At 42.1% G+C, this 20,830-nt stretch overlaps 1 protein-coding gene across 2 annotated transcripts in view; it reads left to right on the top strand.

Moving 5' to 3' along the window:
- Nucleotides 1-19,940, top strand: part of myo1g (myosin IG) — a 58,082-nt gene extending 38,142 nt beyond the window's left edge. For both annotated transcript variants that reach the window (XM_037794174.1, XM_037794173.1), the window contains 2 exons: nt 3,990-4,147; nt 19,487-19,940. In XM_037794174.1, the coding sequence (XP_037650102.1) occupies nt 3,990-4,147; nt 19,487-19,649 (321 nt within the window). In that variant the 3' untranslated portion in view covers nt 19,650-19,940. The remainder of the gene's footprint in view (nt 1-3,989; nt 4,148-19,486) is intronic.
- Nucleotides 19,941-20,830: the final 890 nt, after the last annotated feature.

Genomic DNA, 20,830 nt, shown 5'->3' with positions numbered 1-20,830 from the left:
CGGTCGTGATGTGACACACATATATATATACGCTCAGCTTTAGGTTTTCTGCCGCCTGGGGCGAACCTGGCTCGGTTCACAGGCCGATCTGAGAAAGTGGATCAGGGATCTCACAGGGCATCAGCTCTCGAGGACGGGGATGCTAAAAATGAAGAGAGAGTAGATGACAGCTTTATTTAATCTGACGCTTTTCAAGGTTCCTCGAAATAGCTTTGAGATCATGAGGTTTTTCCATGGTTTGATGTTGGGCAGGGACCTATAGACGGCGGGGACTTGATTTAAAGGCAGGGTTTACGGTGTTTTCCAGTAGACACTATTTGTTATATTGGTTTGAAATTGTCTCTGCACCTCGACAGCGATCCATTACGTATGAGCTCTGAAAAAGGACCGGAAAAGAGCCGTCATCTGTAGCTGCTGCAATCCTGTAAAAACGTCTACCAATCACTGCCTCGCGGTCCGCTTGGAAAGAACCAATCAGATGCCTCCCTGCTCGTACTTTACCCTTGGCGTGCACCAGCCTGAACTCAAAACACGTCACCGTTGCATGTTTACTGGAGAATGGAAGAGAAAACTCAGCCCTGCAGTAGCACCACCCCGGTTACTTGTCATGAGGTAGCGTTGTTGAGTTGAGGTCCTCTCTCCACTCTGTGTCTGTGAAGTAGTAACGATGCGGCGCTGCTCGTGCATGTGTGTGTGGGGGCGTTGCCTTGGAAGGAGCCCCGAGTGGAGGCGGTGGGTTTAGACGGAGCTCCTGACGCGATTCTTCTTTCAAATTAGTCTAGCTTTCCAACATCGTCGACCGTATCTTTAAGAGTTTAACAGTAGCAAGACAAAAAGTAGGGGGCATTTGTGAAAGCCTCGTTAGTAAGCTTTATGTTCTTGCATGGCACATGTGCATTTCACAGAAACGGTGGCAGACTTCACATCAAAATTGTGTCGGCAGAAATTACAAGATGACTGAAACAGATTTTCTCAGCTACAGCTAGCTCGCATTATCTAACTACCTGAAGCTAACCATGTGAGTTGGCTGAAAACTGTCTGTAGCTGATCTTTTAACGTTTCTAGCTGCAGTATAACAATATGCAAAAAACATAAATGGGATGGCGACATACACAAGGCTAAAGCTAAATGCCCCAGACCGAAAGTGAGCATCCTCACTAAGGCTGCGACTAACGGATTATTTTCATTGTCGATTAACCTGTAGATGATTGTCTTGATTAATCGATTAGTGTTTCCCAAAGCCCGAGACGACGTCCTCAAAATGTCCTGTTTTCTCCACAACTCAAAGATATTCAGTTTACTGTCATAGAGGCGTAAAGAAACCAGAAAATAATCACATTAGAGAAGCTGGAATCAGAGAATTTAGACTTTTTTTTTTTATACTCAAACTGAACTAATTGGTTATGAAAATAGTTGACGATTAATTTAATATTTGACAATTAATCGATCAATCGTTGCAGCTTTAATCCTCACCAGCTGATGGTCCATGTAGCAAGCATGGAATTAAAGAAACAGCATTATTTGTGTCTTGCAGGGTAGAGCTGGTTAACCCCAGTATTATGTTTATTATAAATAGTTCAAAAGTTATTTCTTGGACAAATTTCTCTTGGTGGTTGAATTTTTTGGGGGATTTTTTATGGACTTACCGCTGGTACTGTACACCATGATCCATTATCTACTTTATGACATCTCCATGTCATTTGTTGTCGTATTTAAATATCTATATTACGACATCTTGTTGTCAGAATCTATCAGTTAGGCAGTTTTAAGTGAAACAGTAATCAGATGGTACAGATACGTTTCCTATTTGTGTGTAAAATGTAATTCCACTGAAGGTTTGTGTAAAGACCAACACCTGCATAACACAATGAGTCAGCACAGCTGGACGTCCAGCAGTGGTTTTAGAGAGTGAGACAGAGAGAGAGAGAGCTTGAAACATGCCAGAGGGTTAAAAACCATCATTATGCAGCAGCGGAGCAGCTAAAGATAGCTGATGCCATTAAGCTCTGCTGCTCCGAGTGAAGGATACGAGTGTTATCCAGGTCAGAAACAGAGACTAAAGAAGAAGCACCAGAGTCTTCGCTACAGAGTCATCACGTTTGACCGTCAGCACGGAAAGGCTGAAATGTCACTCAGGTCACAAACTGATGGGACAAAACAACAGCGTCATGCAGAACTGTGACTTTTTTTTACTGTATTTCCTGAATCGATTAGACTTGTTTTTGTGAAATGAAACTCGTCAAAAAAAAAAAATACTCCAAGAAAAATACAATCTGCAGTTTAAATTAACTAATTTACATTTTGAATAGGGCAACCAATCAATTAGAATAGTTAATCGAGATTAATCGCAAATTAATTGCACACTTTGTATCTGCTCAAAATGTACCTTAAAGAGAGATTTGTCAAGTATTTAATACTCTTATCAACATGGGAGTGGGCAAATATTGCTTGTGATTATCATAAAGTGGGCATGTCTGTAAAGGGGAGACTCGTGGGTACCCAGAGAACCCATTTACATTCACATATCTTGAGGTCAGAGGTCAAGGGACCCTTTTGAATTGACCATGCCAGTTTTCCTCGCCAAAATTTAGCGCAAGTTTAGAGCAATATTTTACCTCCTTCCCGACAAGTTGGTATGACATGGTTGGTACCAATGGATTCCTTAGATTTACTAGTTTCATATGATACCAGTATCTTCACTCTAGCTTTAATTCTGAGCCCGCTACAACCTAAAAATCACAAGTTGCGTTAATGCATTAAAGAAATTAGTGGCATTACAACATATTTGCATTACAGCGTTATCACGTTAACTTTGACAGCCCTATTTTTTAATGTAGCTAACTACCGCTCTTAAAATCTAGGGGGTTTTTTTGCCCAAAAGAAAATATATCATTAATTCCAGGTCTAAAAAATAAATTTGTTTTGTATTGATTAGATCATATGACCTTATCTATACACATGCTTTTCCATGAGATTATTCTCATTAGTCAAAAATATGTCCGTTCATCACATATTTACAGTAAATGACTGAACACTGGAGGGACAGGTTGTACCACAATCTGGACACATTGCCTTCCCTCTTGGATTAACCTGTATGCTGGGGGCCGTAAAAGGCTTAATCTACTCCATCTCTGAAATCTGTGTCTCTCACACCTCTGGCTCTCTCGTACTTTTACTTTTGGTACTTTAAAGTACACTGTAGTATTGTTCCTCTTACTCGAGTAAAACATCTGAATACTTCTTCCACCACTGGTCGCCGTAAATCTGTACATTATTCCAACTGGGTCACACCTCATGACTTTCCCTTCACTGCAGCTCCAGCACACGTGCACCGCGGACAGCTTTTCTCTCACCCTACATTCTCTGAGCAGAAAATAATCCGCTGAATTCATTCATGGCGTGATTTCTGATCCAGGATATACTGTGCTCTACTGTATTAAATTTACAGGTATTATACATTGACGTTATAATCCTGATACTTTTTATACAAATGAATTTCCAGTGCTCCTGTGTGTGACACTGAACATTCAGCCTGTAGTCAGGTCTGGTCCACAGGATTCAGGTCTCTTACTAAACTAACAGTAGCACTGAAACAATGCTTTTTTCTTTACCGCATTCAGAATTAAAGGGATAGTTTGGGTGTTTTTAAGTGTGGTTGTATGAGGTAGTTACCTATAGTCAGTGTATTACCTACAGTAGATGACGGTCGGCATGCCTCCAGTTTGGAGAAGCAGACAGGAGTTACCACATGGAAGCAAAGCGATGTACTGCTGTGGACGTAAACGTATTTTAGCCTCCTAAAAGAAAGGCCCACCTAAAAAAAATCAATATCAGTTTAAGTATACACTATATTAAGAATTGCTTCAAGAACCTGCATGAAGACTGGGGAAAGTTAAACCGTGACGTACATCCTTTACTGTGGCCGTACACTCAGTCAGAGTTGGTGTCGGGTCGGAGTCTGACTTTGTGGTGTTTGTTTCTCTCCACAGTTTACCGGACTGAGTGTGACCAGCGGGGTCGACCAGATGGTGGCGCTGCACACGACCTCCCAGGATGACGTCCTGCTGTGTCTGCAGCGAGGGGAGCTGTGCACCAACCAGGATCGAGTGGGCGAGCTGGTGGGCGCGTTGGTGGACCACTTCACACGGTCAGTTCACAGTCACACAACCAGACATTGTTTCCTCATCAGGCAAACCTCGCTAACTTGATCCTGTGGCTTCCTGTTCTGATCGCACTGCGGTCTCTGAAAGCCTGAGATGCTCGATGGTTTCAGGGACGTCTCACACTTTGGTTCGAAACCTCCGGACGTCTCTCAAGAGTTGACACTGTCATGTCTCCTCAACTGTGATGATGTGACTACGCTAAAAGATGAATACTAAATTATAAGTTCAGTTTCTCTAAAGGCTCGATCTGGATTAGACCATGAATCATTTTTCTCATCAATTAGACACCAAAAGCATTCAGAGAAAACACCTTTCAAAATGATTGACACAGCGGGTCATCCGTTAGTTGCAGGGTCCACATGTCGACACTTTCCACATGTTGAAGTGATCCTGAGCAAGATACTGAACCCTAAACTGCTCCTAATGGCCAGGCCAGTGTCTCGAATGGCAGCTCCATCGCCGTTGGCATGCGAGTTTGTGAATGAGAGACGCATTTTAAAAGCGCTTTGTCCATTTAAGATAGAAAAGTATACAGGTGCAGCCCTGTTTCATTCATTCCATCTCTCACTCAAACTCAACTACAAAAAACAATTCCTCCAATCATATCTAATCTGAAACACATTTAAACTGCAACATAAATGTTTTTTATAATAGTTATTAGGCGTAGGGGACATTTTTTTTTCACCTACTGTATGTATTGCAATAATTATTATTTTTTTTACGAATTTGAAATTGATTTTTGAATGCCATAATCAATATATTTACTTCATTTGAGTCTGTGCAGAGGTAGAAGGAAGTTACTGCTTTCAAATGGTGACAATGTCAAATGTTGACGAAAAAAGACGAGACTAAAATGTAGTTTAAAAACATAAAAACTTTACCAAAATCTCTCTTTATTTTCGTCACCTTCCACCTTCTCCTCCCCTCTCTGTCACTCTCTCTCTGTCTCAAACACACACACACACATAACACGCTGCGGCAGCAGTGCTTAGTCCGTCTTGTCTCACACCTCAGTCCTAACAATTGTGCTACTACTGTATAATGCATAAAGTTGGTGGTTTGCGGGTCGGGTTGGGTTGGGGTGGTTGGTTGAGTAACACATATTTTAACATGTTGGGCTGATTGGCTCTCATAACGGACCGGTGGGTGCGACTGAACCGCGCATCAGTAATGAGCGCAGTCAGGACGACTATAACTAACTGCAAAGCTAAATACGTTTTACCAAAATGACAGAAATGTTCTATATAATCTGATGATTTAACAGGATTTAGATTAAATTAGAAAAAAATAATAATAATTATTAAGAGAGAAAACATTTTGACTAAAATCAAATGACTTTTCTACAACTAAAACTGGACTAAAACATTTTGATTTGTCATCGACTAAAACTATGAAGGATAAAAATGACTAAAATGTGACTAAAACTAATATGCATTTTCGTTTTAAGACTAAATCTAAAATAGCTGCCTAAATTAACACTGACGGAAAAAGTAAATTAGTTTAATTACTTTTTTTTCTCATACTGATCATTTATTTGTTTTGGTGTTTTGTTATAAGATGAGATTTCATTAGAAACCAAAACACTACAGCAGCTGATTCCACTCATTAGAAAACTTTCAATAGAGACGAGAGGTTAATTAGTGATTGTGAAGTGATTGTTGGAGAGAAAACATGCAGCCTTTTCAGGGCCTCGGTGTCACACGAACGAACAGCACAGCATATGACATCAGGGTTACTGGTCAAAGACCCCCCGGCTAAAACTGAGTCTATTAATGCAGCACAACAATTACGCAAATCATACTCTTGGCATTTATCACTGTCATAGTTGTCGGTGTCGGCGCCTCGCTCTGAATAACCTCCGTGAAATGAATCAGTCACGCTGACATTTATCACATTTATCACTCGGACCCTGATTTGTCATCGCTGTTTATAAAACCTGATTCACATCCACCCACATTCATCTCTGCCAGACTTCATTTGAATGGCACAAGTTTTCACACAGAGCAGACTGTTTTGGTTGTAGTGTGTGTGTGTGTGTGTGTGTGTGTATTAGTGTGGGTGTGTTGTTGTAAGTATGAGACAGCACCCAGTCTGCAGTGATTGGTCTCCCAAAGTATTAATCCTCCATATCCTGCCAGGACCACAATGAGTGACGGAAAAGTACCAACAAACACACGGCGGAGCTCGTCTGGTGAAAATTTATTTTGTTTATGCCAAAATCCACCAAACACTTCAACCTTTTATACACTTCAAACTCATTATTTTGAGGTTTTTATTCTTCAAAAATGAGTTTTATTGTTGAAAACAAGGTCAACTTACTCCGTGTTTCTGAAGCTTTCAGCTACTATGATACAGAATTACATACTTGGGTCACATGTTAAAACAATTATAGCATCTTCATTTGTTTATTTGGATCTCTTTTAGCTCAAGGTCTGTCTCCCAAGAGTCCATATTAAAATTAATATAGCATATATACGCATCATGTAAATATAAACACTTGATTAAAGATACTTTAACACACTCAATCATACATAACCATTCATAGTTATGTAACGCACATCATATGCTCACACACATACAGTATGTACCTACTGATGTGATGCACACATACCGACTGCAATAATACACAATAACTGCTCTGAAGAAGACCATTAGATGTGGCTGAAAGCTTTGGAAACACCAAGGGAGTGGGAAGGGATGATTTATGGGCAAATTGAATATATGAATGTTTATTTTTATTATTTAAAATCTGTTGGATATAAATAATACGACAAAAACTTGTGAACATTTTATTTTAAAAGTACGGTTTGCAGAGTAAACACTGTAGTTTAAAGGTGCTCTCACATGATATTCAGAGCATTAATATAGCAGCAGACAACTATTTTCTATGTACAGATATAGAGGAGTAATGTCTACCTGAGCAGAGAATGAAGTCACTCTGTGTGTGTGTTGTAATCTGACTTTCTCCATGCTTTGTTGACATAGCCGCATGTGCCTTTTAGTGCATGTTTGTGCACGTGAGCGCGCCCCACTGGCTAGCTCACGGCTGCCGCTCTGCACTGCTCTCACACGGCGATAACAACTAATTATGCTGACGGTTTACACTTTTAGCACCGTTAGCTGCGAGCTGCTGCAGCCTTCGCCATGTTGAGAGCGGTGCGGAGGCAACAGAAATGCTCCCAAACTGAGGTTAATATTAGGGCTGCAGCTAACAGATATTTTCATTATTGATTATTCTGGAGATTATTTTCTCGATTGATTGTTTTGTCTATAAAATGCCAGAAAATTGTAAAATGAATTGAGAAAATAACACATAGATAATGAAATCAAACAGCATCCAGACTCAGACGGCAGTTTATTAGGAACACCTACAGCAGATAGAATGAATGCAGTCTGATGCAAGGTGTTGATGCAACACTATAATTTGTATTTTTGTGCTAATATTTTGTCAACCCCTTTATGTCAGTGAGGGTAGACTAAGTGTAACTGATGTGCTTGTTCTAAAAAATCCTGTTATATATCAGTGAAAATCCCCAAAAGCAATGAGCCTTATTCAGAGTCAACAGTTTGATGTTTGTATGTGATTTTCTGGTGTCATGTGGGGATAAAACATCAAATGAGCCATCAGCTCGTTCACATCAGTGTGACAGTACTTCTTATGTTTAGTCACGTATTTAGTTTTTGCAGCTCCGAGGCCGGGCAGACAGCAGACGCACCGCGGTTGTCTGTTCCTGCTGTCATTAGTCTTTCTGTGTGTATGTTCAGCTAGCTGATCCCAGATCCCCGGTGAGGCTTTGTGGGTTTTACGAGTCTTCGCCTTTTGGTCTGGGGTTGTTTTGTTTTTTTGGGAGGGGGGGTATCTGCATCACCGGGGTCCTACGGCAGCTGCGTGTCTCTAGTCGGGGTGCGGCGGGCGTTGCAGAGGAAAGTCGACCATCGGGAGTCAGTTTCAGCTCTCCGCCTGTCTTTGTGCCACCATCTGCGATGAATGGAAGGGGTCGCGACCTCTACTCATGAGACAAAGTCCGGGGTGAGCTATGTAAGTGTGTGAGCATGTGCGAGGGGGGGGAGAGGAGGGAGGGAGGAGGATGACAACACACTCCTCTTGTGCTTCCTTCTGCCAGACTTTGAGTCACGCGCACGTCATTTTTAGTTTATGAGGTTTGCAGATTGGTCAGGGGAGGAAACATTCAATGGAGCGATTGTGTTTTTTCCTCAAAACAAACACGAGCGAGTGGATCTGTGAGTCTGCGAGTGTTTGGTGGCACAATGAGTTGTACAAAACTGGGTCAGCGAAGGCAGCGTTAGAGGCACAAGGTAAAATCTGACTTCAAAGCCGCTCTGCGTTGTCGGCGAGGACGAGCGAAGACAAGCTGTCTGGTTTTCTGTCATGTCACATCCGTCTCTCGTTCCCTCGGCGGAGCTCGTTCCTCCCCTCTCTCCTCTTTCCTGTACGCGCCCCGATCCTCTCATCCCCGTCTCTATCCCACTTTCTCTTCCTGTCACCTGGGTCGGAGCTGTCGCCATGAATGAGGCGTGTGTGTGCCGGTATGTGTCTGTTTACTGTGTGCGTGTGTGTTTGGGAGGGGGTTGGACTCGTGGGCCATCTGCTGGGACAGCTGGGGGGAGTATGAGTGGGCTAAAGGATTTAGGGTATGATCTGCCCGGCCTTAAAAGATTGAGGAGGATTCTTTACTTAAAAGGCAATTTGGGGATTTTATTATCCTTTCTGATCACGACCAGAGACTGTTTCTTTATAGAATGGATGTTTCTGTATCGGCTGTGGTGCTGTTAGTTTGTGACATTTTTAAAGACACTGAAATGAAAATGCATGTAGAAGTTTATATTTACAATACAAATACAAGTTCTTATCCCCTATCCCTACATTCATTCCTTTGCAAAGTCAAATACATGTAAAAAATGGCAAATTTGAGTATTTATTACAAATTCAAACTAACTAATAATTCACTTGTATGCAACCCACATTGTGTATTGAAGAATGTATGTTGTTGTGTTTATTTGTGGTGCCTCCGCTGCGTTACACAAGCTAACAAAGTCGACAAACAACCTTATATTTATTTTAGGGCTGTCAATTGATTAGAATATTTAATCACGATTAATCGCATGATTGTCCAGAGTTCATCGCAACTTTATCACACATTTTTTTTTCTCTCGAAAATGTGTTATCTCTGTCAGTGCTGTTGCCGTTGTTTGCACTGTTATCACTGATTTCCTCGCCAAAATTTGGCGCAAGTTTGGAGCATTATTTGGCCTTCTTTGGGACAAGCTAGGATGACATAGTTGGTTCCAATGGATTCATTAGGTTTTCTTCTTTCACATGATGCCAGTATATTCACTCTAGCTTTAAAACCCGAGCCCGGTACAACCTAAAAAACACAAGCTGCATTAAAGAAATTAGTGCCGTTATGACAAGTTTGCGTTAACACGTTATCACGTTAACTTTGAAAGCCCTAAACTATTTACAATTCTATGGTGTCAAATCCAGAATGATTCCTCACGTCTCTTCTCAGATGATTGTTCAGCACGGTCGCCAGTTTGCTCCATTTTACTTCAGTGAAGACAACAACAATAGACTAGTTTACTAACGGGGGATGCAGTCGGTCAGATGGTGTGTTTTTCACCATGTTCGCACAATAATAGATTTAAAGTGACGCCCTAATTACATGTATCAAAATTCCTCTTTTCTCTTCCTGTAAAACAAAACAACAGAATATATTTGATGAATCATCCTTCCCCCCCCCCCGACCAGGGTGTACACAGGGAATCATCCAAACAAATATGACTCGGGGTGACCAGCGAACACCTCACATTTTATAAAACGGCACTTCATTAGCTCGTGGGCCAAACAGCTACTCCCCTCCTCTTGCCTTTTATTCGTATTCATTTACTCTCTTCCTCTCCCGGCTTCTCTCTCCCTCTCCGGCATTTTCTAAATCAGCACTTTCCGCTATGAATATGGAAAGACCTGGGACGGTGTTGCATTAATAGCAATCTTCTGGGTCACCCCCTCCCTTCCCAGGGAAGTAGCAAGAAAACAAGTGGGGGAAAAAAAACAGGATTTCATTAACCTCAAAGCGTACGCGAGTGGTCTTATGATGCGTCTTCAATGACCTGTTACTGATGTCGAAGGACTTGTTGACTTTCTTGTTTGACCTCATTGGATGTCAACAGTTTGTCTGTTAGTTGGAGGCCACTCTCTATTCTAAATTCACTTTTTTAGGTCGTGAAAGGCGTCATCCTGAAGCCTGAAATAGCCTCGTCTGTTTCTCTGCCTCCCCTGTTTTTTCTCCCTCAGTGGCTGTCCTTAATGTGTTCGTCTCTGGGCCGGAGCAACAGGAGAGGCAGCGTGTGCTCTGGACTGTCCTCGGTCAGCGCGTCCTCTCCGCTCACTTCCTGCCCCCCGTTTTGTCTTTTTTATGTTTTTCACACCTCGCAGCTTGTGATCTGGTTTTTAGTTTTGGTTTCATACACGGCTCAGGATCGGTGTTCATGCAGTGTTGATCATATGGAGAGTAACTAAGTACATTTAATCAAGCACTATACTTAAGTACAGCTTTATGCTGACCTTATGGTACGTGTCCACAGGGGCGTTTTTTATCGCGAGGGGACGCACCGCTTCCCAGCATTGGACGCTTGGTGGGCTGTCACTAGACACAAGGCACTAGGCTCCTGATTGGACGAACGCATTCCCTCCGTGGGCTGCTGCTCCCAGCTTTCAAACCGGAAACAGTGTGGAGGCTCGTTTGGAAACTTTCTTCTCTTATTTCACGGAAATAGTTCACCTAAATGTGTTTCTGAAAACATTTGAGGCGAGAAATAATCCGTGCAGTTGCTGAATCTGTCTTTATTTTGGATCGACAACGTTTATTTTAAAAGATTCTCGGGAGTTTCGAGAGGCGGCGAGTCGAGTCGGACGCCCGTGATTTGCATAAAGTAGACTAGCCCTCAACTTTATGCAAATAAAGAGCGGACGTCGTGACGCTCCGTTTCTAGAATCGCCCCACCACGCTACCAGAATGCATTGCACGGCTGCTTACATAGACAATGAATGGGAAGCGTGGAAAGGACGGAGCCTGTGGACATGCACCATTACACCAAACGACTTTTCAAGCGATTTCACTGTCTCAAAATCCTGAGAGTTTTGCTAGAGTTGCGGCACGCTCCCGTGACCTTGATTGTTCAGTCCAAGCGGTCTTAAGTCAGTCTGTTTCTCATCTTGACGTTCTGATAAAATCAAACAAGTTTAATATTATCGTAAGTTCAACGACGCAAACATTTTCAACGACCAATAGGTGCGCTCTCTCCAGCACCAAACAGGAAACGTGGCCTTCCAGTTGTACCGTGATAAGAGTGCAGAAGGAAAAAAGCTGCTATTGCTATTAGCCTACGAGCTAACTGTACGTTTCAGCTGAAGATTGCTGGCTTGAATCATATAAATCTGGCTGCAGTACTCGCTGTCTCTCTTTGTCTCATATACACACGTGTTTCTCAACAGTTTTTCTTCTTGTAAATGTCCACCATGAGCAGGAAGTGACATCATCTCAGAAGGAATCTAGTTGTAGTCTTGTAAATAGTGATCCTGCAAGATCCTCAGTTTTTGCAAACTATTATAGTCTGTGACTAAAAACTCTGAGACTTAAGACACGATGTCTTTAGATGTGAGAGGGCATCAGACTTTAGTCTTTTAAAAGTCTTTTCAGAGTCTCCTAGTGTATGGTAGGCATTAGTTACTAGTTACTTTACAAATTAAGATTTTTGCACACAAAACTTACCAAGATATATAAGTATACAAGTACAGCTGAAACACATTAGTCGATTAATCGATTGACAGAAAATTAATTTTGCGATTCGTCTTTTTTCATGCAAAAATATTTCATGGTTCCATCTTCACAGATGTGAGGATTTGCTGCTTTTCCTCTTAATCATTTTTTAATAATGTTGAGGTTTGTACTGTTGGATGGACAGGAATGCGTCATTTTGGGTAACTTCTGGGTAATTTGGAGTATTTTCTCGATCAATTAATGGCGAAAATAATCATCAGATTAATCCATAATGAAAATAATTCAATAATAATAATAATAATAATAATAATAAATAATAATCAGTTGCAGTCCTTTATACAAAATAGTTAAAATGTGCTCCACCTCAACCAACTACAACAGTAAAATCCTGCTTTTACATGAATGCATGAGTAATAATAACCTAATATTATAATAGTATAACAGTATCTCTGCTTTGAGTACTTTTACTTTTGATACTTTAAGTACATTCTCCTGATTTTACTTATTGTATGAAACATTTTAAAAGCAAGACTTTTATTTTGCAGCAGAGTATTTTACAGTGCTATATTAGTACTTTTACTTATATAAGGGATCAGAATACGTCCTCCACCGCTGAGAGTAACTATGGCAACAGCTTTTAACCCAGGTGGACGTAAATAGTGTATATTACACTGACCTATTTCCTTCTCAGTTCGCATACAGCTGGCAGGTCATGTGGTTCAGTGATTTAACCACATTTAGCCTCATAGTCCAGCCTGAGTCAGTTGATTACAGCCGGTCTGCACCGCGTGACTGACTGCCGTCAGCACGTGGGTGAATAACTCGAATACGTTTTTATCCTAATTTCCATGACATATAAGGATATTAGAGATCAGTATCTATTAGAGATCACTATCTATTAGAGATCAGTATCTATAAGTAGAACTGGCACAACATTTAGTTTCAGTGTTTTTCTGTGTCCGTCTTTCATGTCGTGACCAAATGCTCATATTAAGATGAGATGATTAACAGATTTCAAGTAAGGTCAGACATATTTAAGAAGCTGTATATTTTGGTAAATAAAGAATTTGTTCAACTAAAAGACTATTTATTCTCAGAGTAATGAACATGAGTTTAATTTATACCACACGATTCCATGAAACCATTTTTCCGTTTGTATGGTTTTCTGTCTCTTCCACTCAACAGATTGTAGATAACTGTCCTTCGCTGTGATGCAGCTCCACTCTGTAGAGGACAAAACTTTCAGGGTCGTTAATGACAAAATTAACTGAAGGTCAAACTTTGTGGACACGTTCCTCCGGCGCCACACGGACCATCAAACTGAGTATAAAGAGTATTTTGATTCTGATTTCTAGCATTTAGATTGAAGGATGTCTGACTGTCTGTTTTGTTGCAACAACTAAAAGACAGCGGTGTATTAGTGAGGAAGCAGCACTTTGTGTTGAAGATAAAATTACACTTTCTTTAAATAAAGAGGAAAAAGGACAAACGCAGTAGTTCAAGCGGACACAAAATACATTTCATAGTCTAATATGGCCCATATAATGTCAAATATGTCAACATTATATCTAACTCTAGACAGTCCAGACTACCTTTTATTGCTCCTTCTATCCTCATATACCAACACAGTGCTGCTACACTGCTTCCTGTAAGTGACTTACAAAAGCCTCATTCACACAGGATTAATATTAGAGAGGGAAATGGGTTGTAATATAATAAAAGCCATCCTATCCGGATGTCATTTTAGCCGCTGGCAAATTACACGAGCTGTGAGGGAAAGCCATGTGACCTTCATTACAGTACAATACTTAGGATTGTATTTAATATTAGTATTATCTCTCGGTAATTATTTAGCTGTAATTTTACCCTCAATAGACAGTTAAAAAACAACTTAAATATATGTTTCTGAATGTGGATTCGGCTGCTTTTACAGTAAGGAAGGGACGAGTATCTGCAGCAGTGTTAATACATGAAGCTCAATGCACTTCAAATCAGCTCAGCTGAACATAAAGATTAACCAGGTACGAGTACTAGTCATTCATTTCAATTAGGATGCTCATTTTGAAAAATGTTCTTAACCGATAACCGACCCTCGTTAACCGATTATTAACCGTTAACCGACAAGATTAGTGCCTCGTACCAGAGACCGGAGCCGACTTCCTGTATCCTGCAAGTCTGGCTCCGCCTCGTAAGGTGGGCTGTTAAGTTGGACCAGCTTTTCTCCTTAAAGTGACGAGCCGCTCCTCTGAGCCGCTCAGCTTTTTAATTAGTTATTAATATTTCTTTTAACCGTTTTAACCGATAGCGTTAATCGGTTAAAATGCTTAATGTCGGTTAACGGTTAATTATGAACATCCCTAATTTCAATCATTCTCCCAATCGTGATTATGATTCCTGATGCCGTTACATAGAAGCAGTTCTATGAGAAGTACCGTCCTGTTTACTGTGCAAACATGAGGGCCCGTAAAGCCCTTTAAAATGACATACTGGGATTCGAGCTACAATATCGGCAAAGTGTTTCAGAGATGGAGAGAAGATGTTGTTAATAGTTTAGCCTCCGTCTTCCTTTTATAGGATGCTTTGCGGTGTAGGTAGTTGTTGCCAATGCTGAATAGCAACTTTTCCTGCAGGATATTCCACCGTTGAGTCAGGCTGCACGCGCATCTGCATTTGTAGTACAGCCAATAGGAACGCTCTCTCTCTGAAAGGACCTGTGATTGGCCTGAAAACAGAGCCATGAGGTGGTGCAAGAGTCTAGTTTTCTCTGAGAACACTTGAATCACAAAATGCTGAAAGGTTATTATTTAATTTTTTGTCCGATGATGCCTATCCAGCTTTTTAACGAGTGATCTGTCAGGTTAGCAAAATCATTCTCTGTTTCTTCAGTTGTCACGTTGCGTGCTGAGTCAATTAACCTCAGAAACGCAGCTCCGTGTATAAAGATTCAAAGACAGTGAGTTAGCTGTAAAACAGAAGGTAATTAGGGCTGTAATTATTACGGGGATGGGGGTTGATCACAGACATATGCGCTCTGGACGGGATTAAAAACCACTGAGCAGCTCAGGTTATAGAGAGAAAAATCCCATTTCTACAGTAGATAACCAAAAATAAGTGTATTTATAATCTAAGATGTGTGTATACATGCAAGTAGGAGGATATTTTTACATTAAAAAACATATTAAATATGCCAGAGAACATGACTATCAGCATGTTCTGTTTAACCAAGCCTTCATAGTTGGGTCCAGGCAGACATAAAAGGCACAGAAGCGGTGATGTGCTGCAGAGGAAGGATTTAACAGTATGATGGGATGGGCGGTGCAAGACTCCGAGACAGTGAACGCTTTACATCATATTTTCCCGATGAACTCATTCCCACACGTTGACATCAAAGACACTCGGGCTGCGGAGGAGCAGATTTTATAAAGACGTCCCGACTGGTGCCTCGGTTGTTAAATCTCGGGGACTTTCTGTTCGAGCATCTCAAAGCCTCCTGGGCGCACTCACAGAGACGGCAACTGACCTCAAAACTGCACCAGCATCAAAAGGCCTCTTTGTGGATTCAAACGACACACACACACACACACACACACACACACACGTGCTGCCTTTAAATCCACCTCAGAGTGCAACAAATGGATTCCTCAGCAACATTTTCATTCTTCAAAACGGTCTTTTTCTTGTGTTGTCACTCAGCTGATGTTTGGACGGATACGATGAGTTCAAAAACCGTCACTAACAACATGTCCAAAGCTCCTGCCGCATAAAACCCCCCTCCGATAGCAATCGATCATCTTCCCCTCATTGATATCGATTTGATGAACCGCTCGTCCCTCTGTGAGCTCCCTCACTGTTAAACTGTGAAACGTGTCGGTGGTCTTCAGAATTAATCAGCACTGAGGAAATTACTGAAGCCGGCGCTGTTAAAGTACATCACACATGATGTCACACATTTATGATTCAAGTCAAGTGCGTGTGTAAAGACCACAGTGTTGCATCTTAAATCGATTTGCACCGTTAATAGAAATCACTCTTCATGCATTAGCTCTGCCGTCGTTACAGTATGACTCACTTTTTTTCCCAGAATGCCCCCTGATGAGACTCAAGACGCAGGGTGCAGCTGGTTGAGATAGGCCAACTGTTTCTGATGACGGTGATGGTAATTTTATTGGATGATTAACACTATGACGCCAAAGCAGACCCCCGCCATGGTCCGCTCCCCCGCCACCTCTCACCCGGGAACTCGAGTGGCCTCGGCCCGCGTTGCCCGTGAGACGCAGATGCTGCTGTTGCCCCAGAGATGGTTGCCAGGCAGCTGGGAAAGTGCTAATTAAGATTGCGAAAGGGGGAAATTGCAGGCTTGTGTTGAGGGAGTGGGTGTCGAGTCGGGGTGGGATGGAGGGGAGGGGCTCTGATGGATGGAGAGCTACAGGTGAGTGTGAGACGCTTCCTCTTCTAATCCATTTATTTATTTACATTTAAGAAATGTGCTTATTAGATGAGGTACACATAGAACCCATTTTCACATGTCTTGAGGTCAGAGGTCAAAGGACCCTTGTAAAAATGGCCATTCCAGTTTTTCCCTCGCCAAAATTTAGCCTAACTTTGGAATGTGTTTAGCCTCCTTCCTGACAAGCTGACATGGCTGGCCGGCAGATGTTTAAGAGGTTAAAAAGGTTTAAATGACACATTTCTCTTCTCATCTCTTTCTCTGTAGTTAAGTCTTCATACCTAAATGAAAATAACAGGTCATTTTTGGGTGCTGTTTTCACGTGAGCCACCTCAAAGGTTGAGGTCGGGTTACTGTAAGTTTATGAAACTAAAACTTCTTGGTTAAGGTCAGAGGAACGATCGCGGTCGAGGTTAAAAGAAACCATGATGATTGTTGGTTAGAGACGGGATGCAAACGGTTGTTTCCGGAAAACATCCACCCCAACCTCCTCCCCGAGAGGTTTGGCAGCACTTTAACAACGTCATGCTACTTCCACCTTTGCCTCTGAGATTTATCAGCTTGTCAGAAAGGTTTGAAGAAATGAGAGATGCTGTTGTTGTTTTGGGTGAAGACAGTCTCTGAAAAACGTTGCTGTACGTTGAGCATAAATTCTGCAGTGATTAAAAACAACTTCCATTTTATACAATAATGGCTGTTGTTTACCACTCAGCTGTGTTTGAACAGAAGCGCTCACTTGAAGAGTGACAGCCGGCTGTATTTAATCGTAGCCTTGGACCGTCTCAGCCTCCACAGTCTCCAGCTGCACATTGCTGCGCCACAGGTCTTCACGTCCACTGTCCTCAGGCGCCGCCAGAGGCCTTCCTCAACACACACTGCCGGTGTCCGGTTTCACTTGTGGTAGCCAGTGTGATGAGATCTGTATCGCACACAAAATCAAAAACCCCCGTGGAGGTCAGTGGGTTTCTGTGTCGGCCTTGTCACTGCTGCAGGAGGGCAGGACAGCTGGTTTAGGGGGTTCAGCCAGGCGCTGTTTGAGGCTGACGAGGGGCCAAGTGGAAAAAAAGAGAGCAAGGCCACACCTGTTGGAGTGACTTACTGTATGATGAACAGCGACACAGATTTGGAAACGTGCAGTGACCGAGTTCAATCTCTTTTAGTACCAGGAAAGCAAATAATGTGGCAGCTTAGAGACTTGTTTTTGTTATTTACCCCCACGACTGATATGCAGCGTCATGAGCCTCATCTTTTATCTGTCTTATCTCAGTCGCCCATCGGGACAGTTTGGGACCGTTGGTGAGCGTCTGTTGGCCTAGTTTTTGCGGTGTGTCCCTCACCGTCGGCTCTAGTCTGCCAGTGTCAGAGGTTTTTTGGCCGATTCAGCATGTTGAATTGGCGGTGGAGCCCGTCGGTTAGATCACTATGATTGGCTGTTCAGCTTAAACGTATCAGTGCACGAGAAGAGAAACGAGAGGAAAGCAAGCCAACGAGTAAAGTCAAGAGGAAACACAGAAGGATCTTCTCATTTTTCATCTTCATCTCATCTGATCATTGCAATACACAGATATTTTCACAACGACACGGCCACATCTGGCCATCGCTTTGACACCAAATCCTCCGCCATCGTCTTGTTTGTCAACTCTCTCTCGTCCCGTGTGTGTGAAATCTGACTCCTGCTACTCTGAGCTGAGACTCAGTACGGAGCAGACACTTTCACTTTCAGTTTGTAGTTTGATTATGTATTGATTACACAGTGCTGATACCTGAAAATGAACGAAATGGGTTTTATTTCTATAAGAAAAAAGGCAAAACGTCAGTCGGGGCGTTGGGCAAGTAATGTAATCGATATATGTGCAAGCCTAAATACCACCAATAAGATGGTTTTATATACAGTACAGTTTATACTTCATTTCACAAGCCAGTGTTTCGCTTTCACATGCAACAACACACGTGACTTGTTCTATTAATACGCAGTTCATCAGTGTCTCAGTCCTGTCTCCATTCTCAGGTTTTAGCCCGTCTGACGCTCTCACCTGGTGTGTGTCTCTACTGCACTAAACCAGATTGCCGGTGCTGTTGCATAACCGCTAAAACATTATGTAATCTGCTTAAATTAAATTCACCTTCCAAACGTGGGACTTCATCTGATTTTCAGCCAGTGTGTTTTGAAGAGGACCAGTCAGTCTGGGGAGAATAGGACTCTAGCGGTTTGAAGCGGTAGACTAGGTCGTTCTTTCCAAAGGAGGCAGACAGTCGCCAAGCGCCGGCTCTGCTTATCAGTCACATTATCAACATTCAAAGGCGTCCACAAATAGCTGCTTGGCAAATATTGTTCTGCATCTGCTTTTTAAAGCCTTCAAGTTGGGTTCAAACAAAGTGCGTCCGCGGATAGACAAACAACAATCACAAGAGAGTTGGGAATATCAACCGTGCACTCCGAGTCTCCTGGGCCTCAGGCTGTGACGTAGGTGGATCCAGTAGAAGGCTCTTTGTATGCACACTGCAGAGACTGAGCCGTGTGCCGGTCCAGCTTGTGTCGGTGGAGTCGCTGCGGCTGGGCTGAGGCCGCAGGATCCCCGAGGGCCGAGAGGAAGCAGCGACTTCACAGTGGATCATCTTCAGCTGACTCTGCAGCAACCGGCCTGTCGAGCAAGCAAAGCCACGCTTCCTTGTTCCAGCTGTCAGCAGAGAGACTGGGGGGGTGTGACACCAAAGCACCTGCACTGTGGAGGTGACTGTGGACTCTGGTCAGTCGAAAATCATCTCATGGCACGGGCGAAAGGATCAATTACAAACTTCAAACTTTTTATTGACCATTTAAATTGCATAAAAAGATGTTTGTGAGGAACAAAACTCTCATTTTGCAGGTCTTCACCTCCACGAGGAGATGTTTCAGGGTTGAAGATTTTTATTGGACCTACAGAGAATATGTTGTCGTGATGTTTTGTGTGATATATCTTATTTTGCTTGAAAACATCTACAGTTCATAAAATGCAAAAGTTGAAAGGAGTTAATTAACGGTTTTATCGAGCATAATAATAATACAAAAATGTGTTTGTCTTTCTCTCTTTCAGTATAAGAAAAGTCCACTTTCCCGTGAAGGTCTGCACTCCAGCCGTGCGGCTTCACATGCGGGGCAAACCAAAGAACGTCACCGTAGAAACCAAACCGGGCCAGAACCATGCAGATTTCAAGAAGAGCCGAGACGGATTCATCCTGCTCGTCCCCGCAAACTAACTGTCCGTCCGACAGAAACACCAGCAGCTCAGCCCGGTCGCGCAGCAGTTCATGAAATAGTCACAAAATTGAATGTATTGATCCGTGTACGTAGACACGAATTTCACATTTTTTCCGCGATGGTCAGCACTAAATCAATTTGTATGTAATGCAGGTAACTGTGAACCGGGAAGTGAATGCTGCGTAGGAAGGAGGCCGGTCGGATTGTTGGCTCAAAACACACACGACTTTTGCCCAGGAGACTGGTGTTCGTGTCCCATCTGAAACCACAAGTCAAAATTGATTTATTTTGTCACGTAAATATGACTATAACTAAGTTATTTTAACCCAAACCGTGATCTTTTCCTAAACCTAACAAAGTAGTTTTTGTCATGTAACTACCGTACTTAAGTTACGGCACTTCTGGAGTTATTTTAACCCAAACCGCGATCTTTTCCTAAACCTAACTAAATAGTTTTGTTGCCTTTACCTAACAAGGTCAATCTATTCCTAAACCTAACTAAGTAGTTTTATTTTGAAAAGACTGGAGTGGAAGTTGACATGTGTGTCACGTGTTAAATACGTTGTTGAAAGTCGTGCTGAGCGTCGCGAAAAAATAGGAAATTCATGTCTATGCACACAAATCAAGATTCAATTTCGTGACTATTTCACAAACTGCCGTGCGACTGTTGAGCAGCTGGACCTCAGGACCTCGACTAGACCACTGCTTTGAAAAGCAACTGTTGACTAGCGAAGATTGTTTAAATATTTCAACCCAGAGCAGAGTCTGCTTTCTTCATCCTGAGCTGCAGGAGGACAATGTTCACCGGATAATTACCAAAATGCTGAATAGAGAAATTATGAGATTATTATGTTGTTGCAGAGACTCGGGACAGAGCTTCCGTACAAACGTGTATGACACTGTCTCTGCTTTTAATGTTACATTAGATGTTTGAAGATATTTTTTAAAGACAAGAACAAAAACAGAAATAAATGCACTTTCTTTTTAAAGACAAATTGTTCATCACAATGCATAAAAAACAATCAGGAGAAAACATCCCAGATATATTTTTGTACACTGAGTTGACTTCTAATGAAATGAGAACTATTTTTTGTGCCTTGTCTCACGCTGTGACACTGAGACAATTATTCCATGTCAGAAGTAATAAAAAGTGGAACGAGAAACAAGAAGAAAGAAAATA

Source organism: Sebastes umbrosus, chromosome 15 (assembly GCF_015220745.1).
Source record: "Sebastes umbrosus isolate fSebUmb1 chromosome 15, fSebUmb1.pri, whole genome shotgun sequence".
NCBI classification, from domain to species: Eukaryota; Metazoa; Chordata; class Actinopteri; order Perciformes; family Sebastidae; genus Sebastes; species Sebastes umbrosus.
Note: the sequence above shows the minus strand (reverse complement) of the source record. Positions and strands in the feature narration are given on the sequence as shown.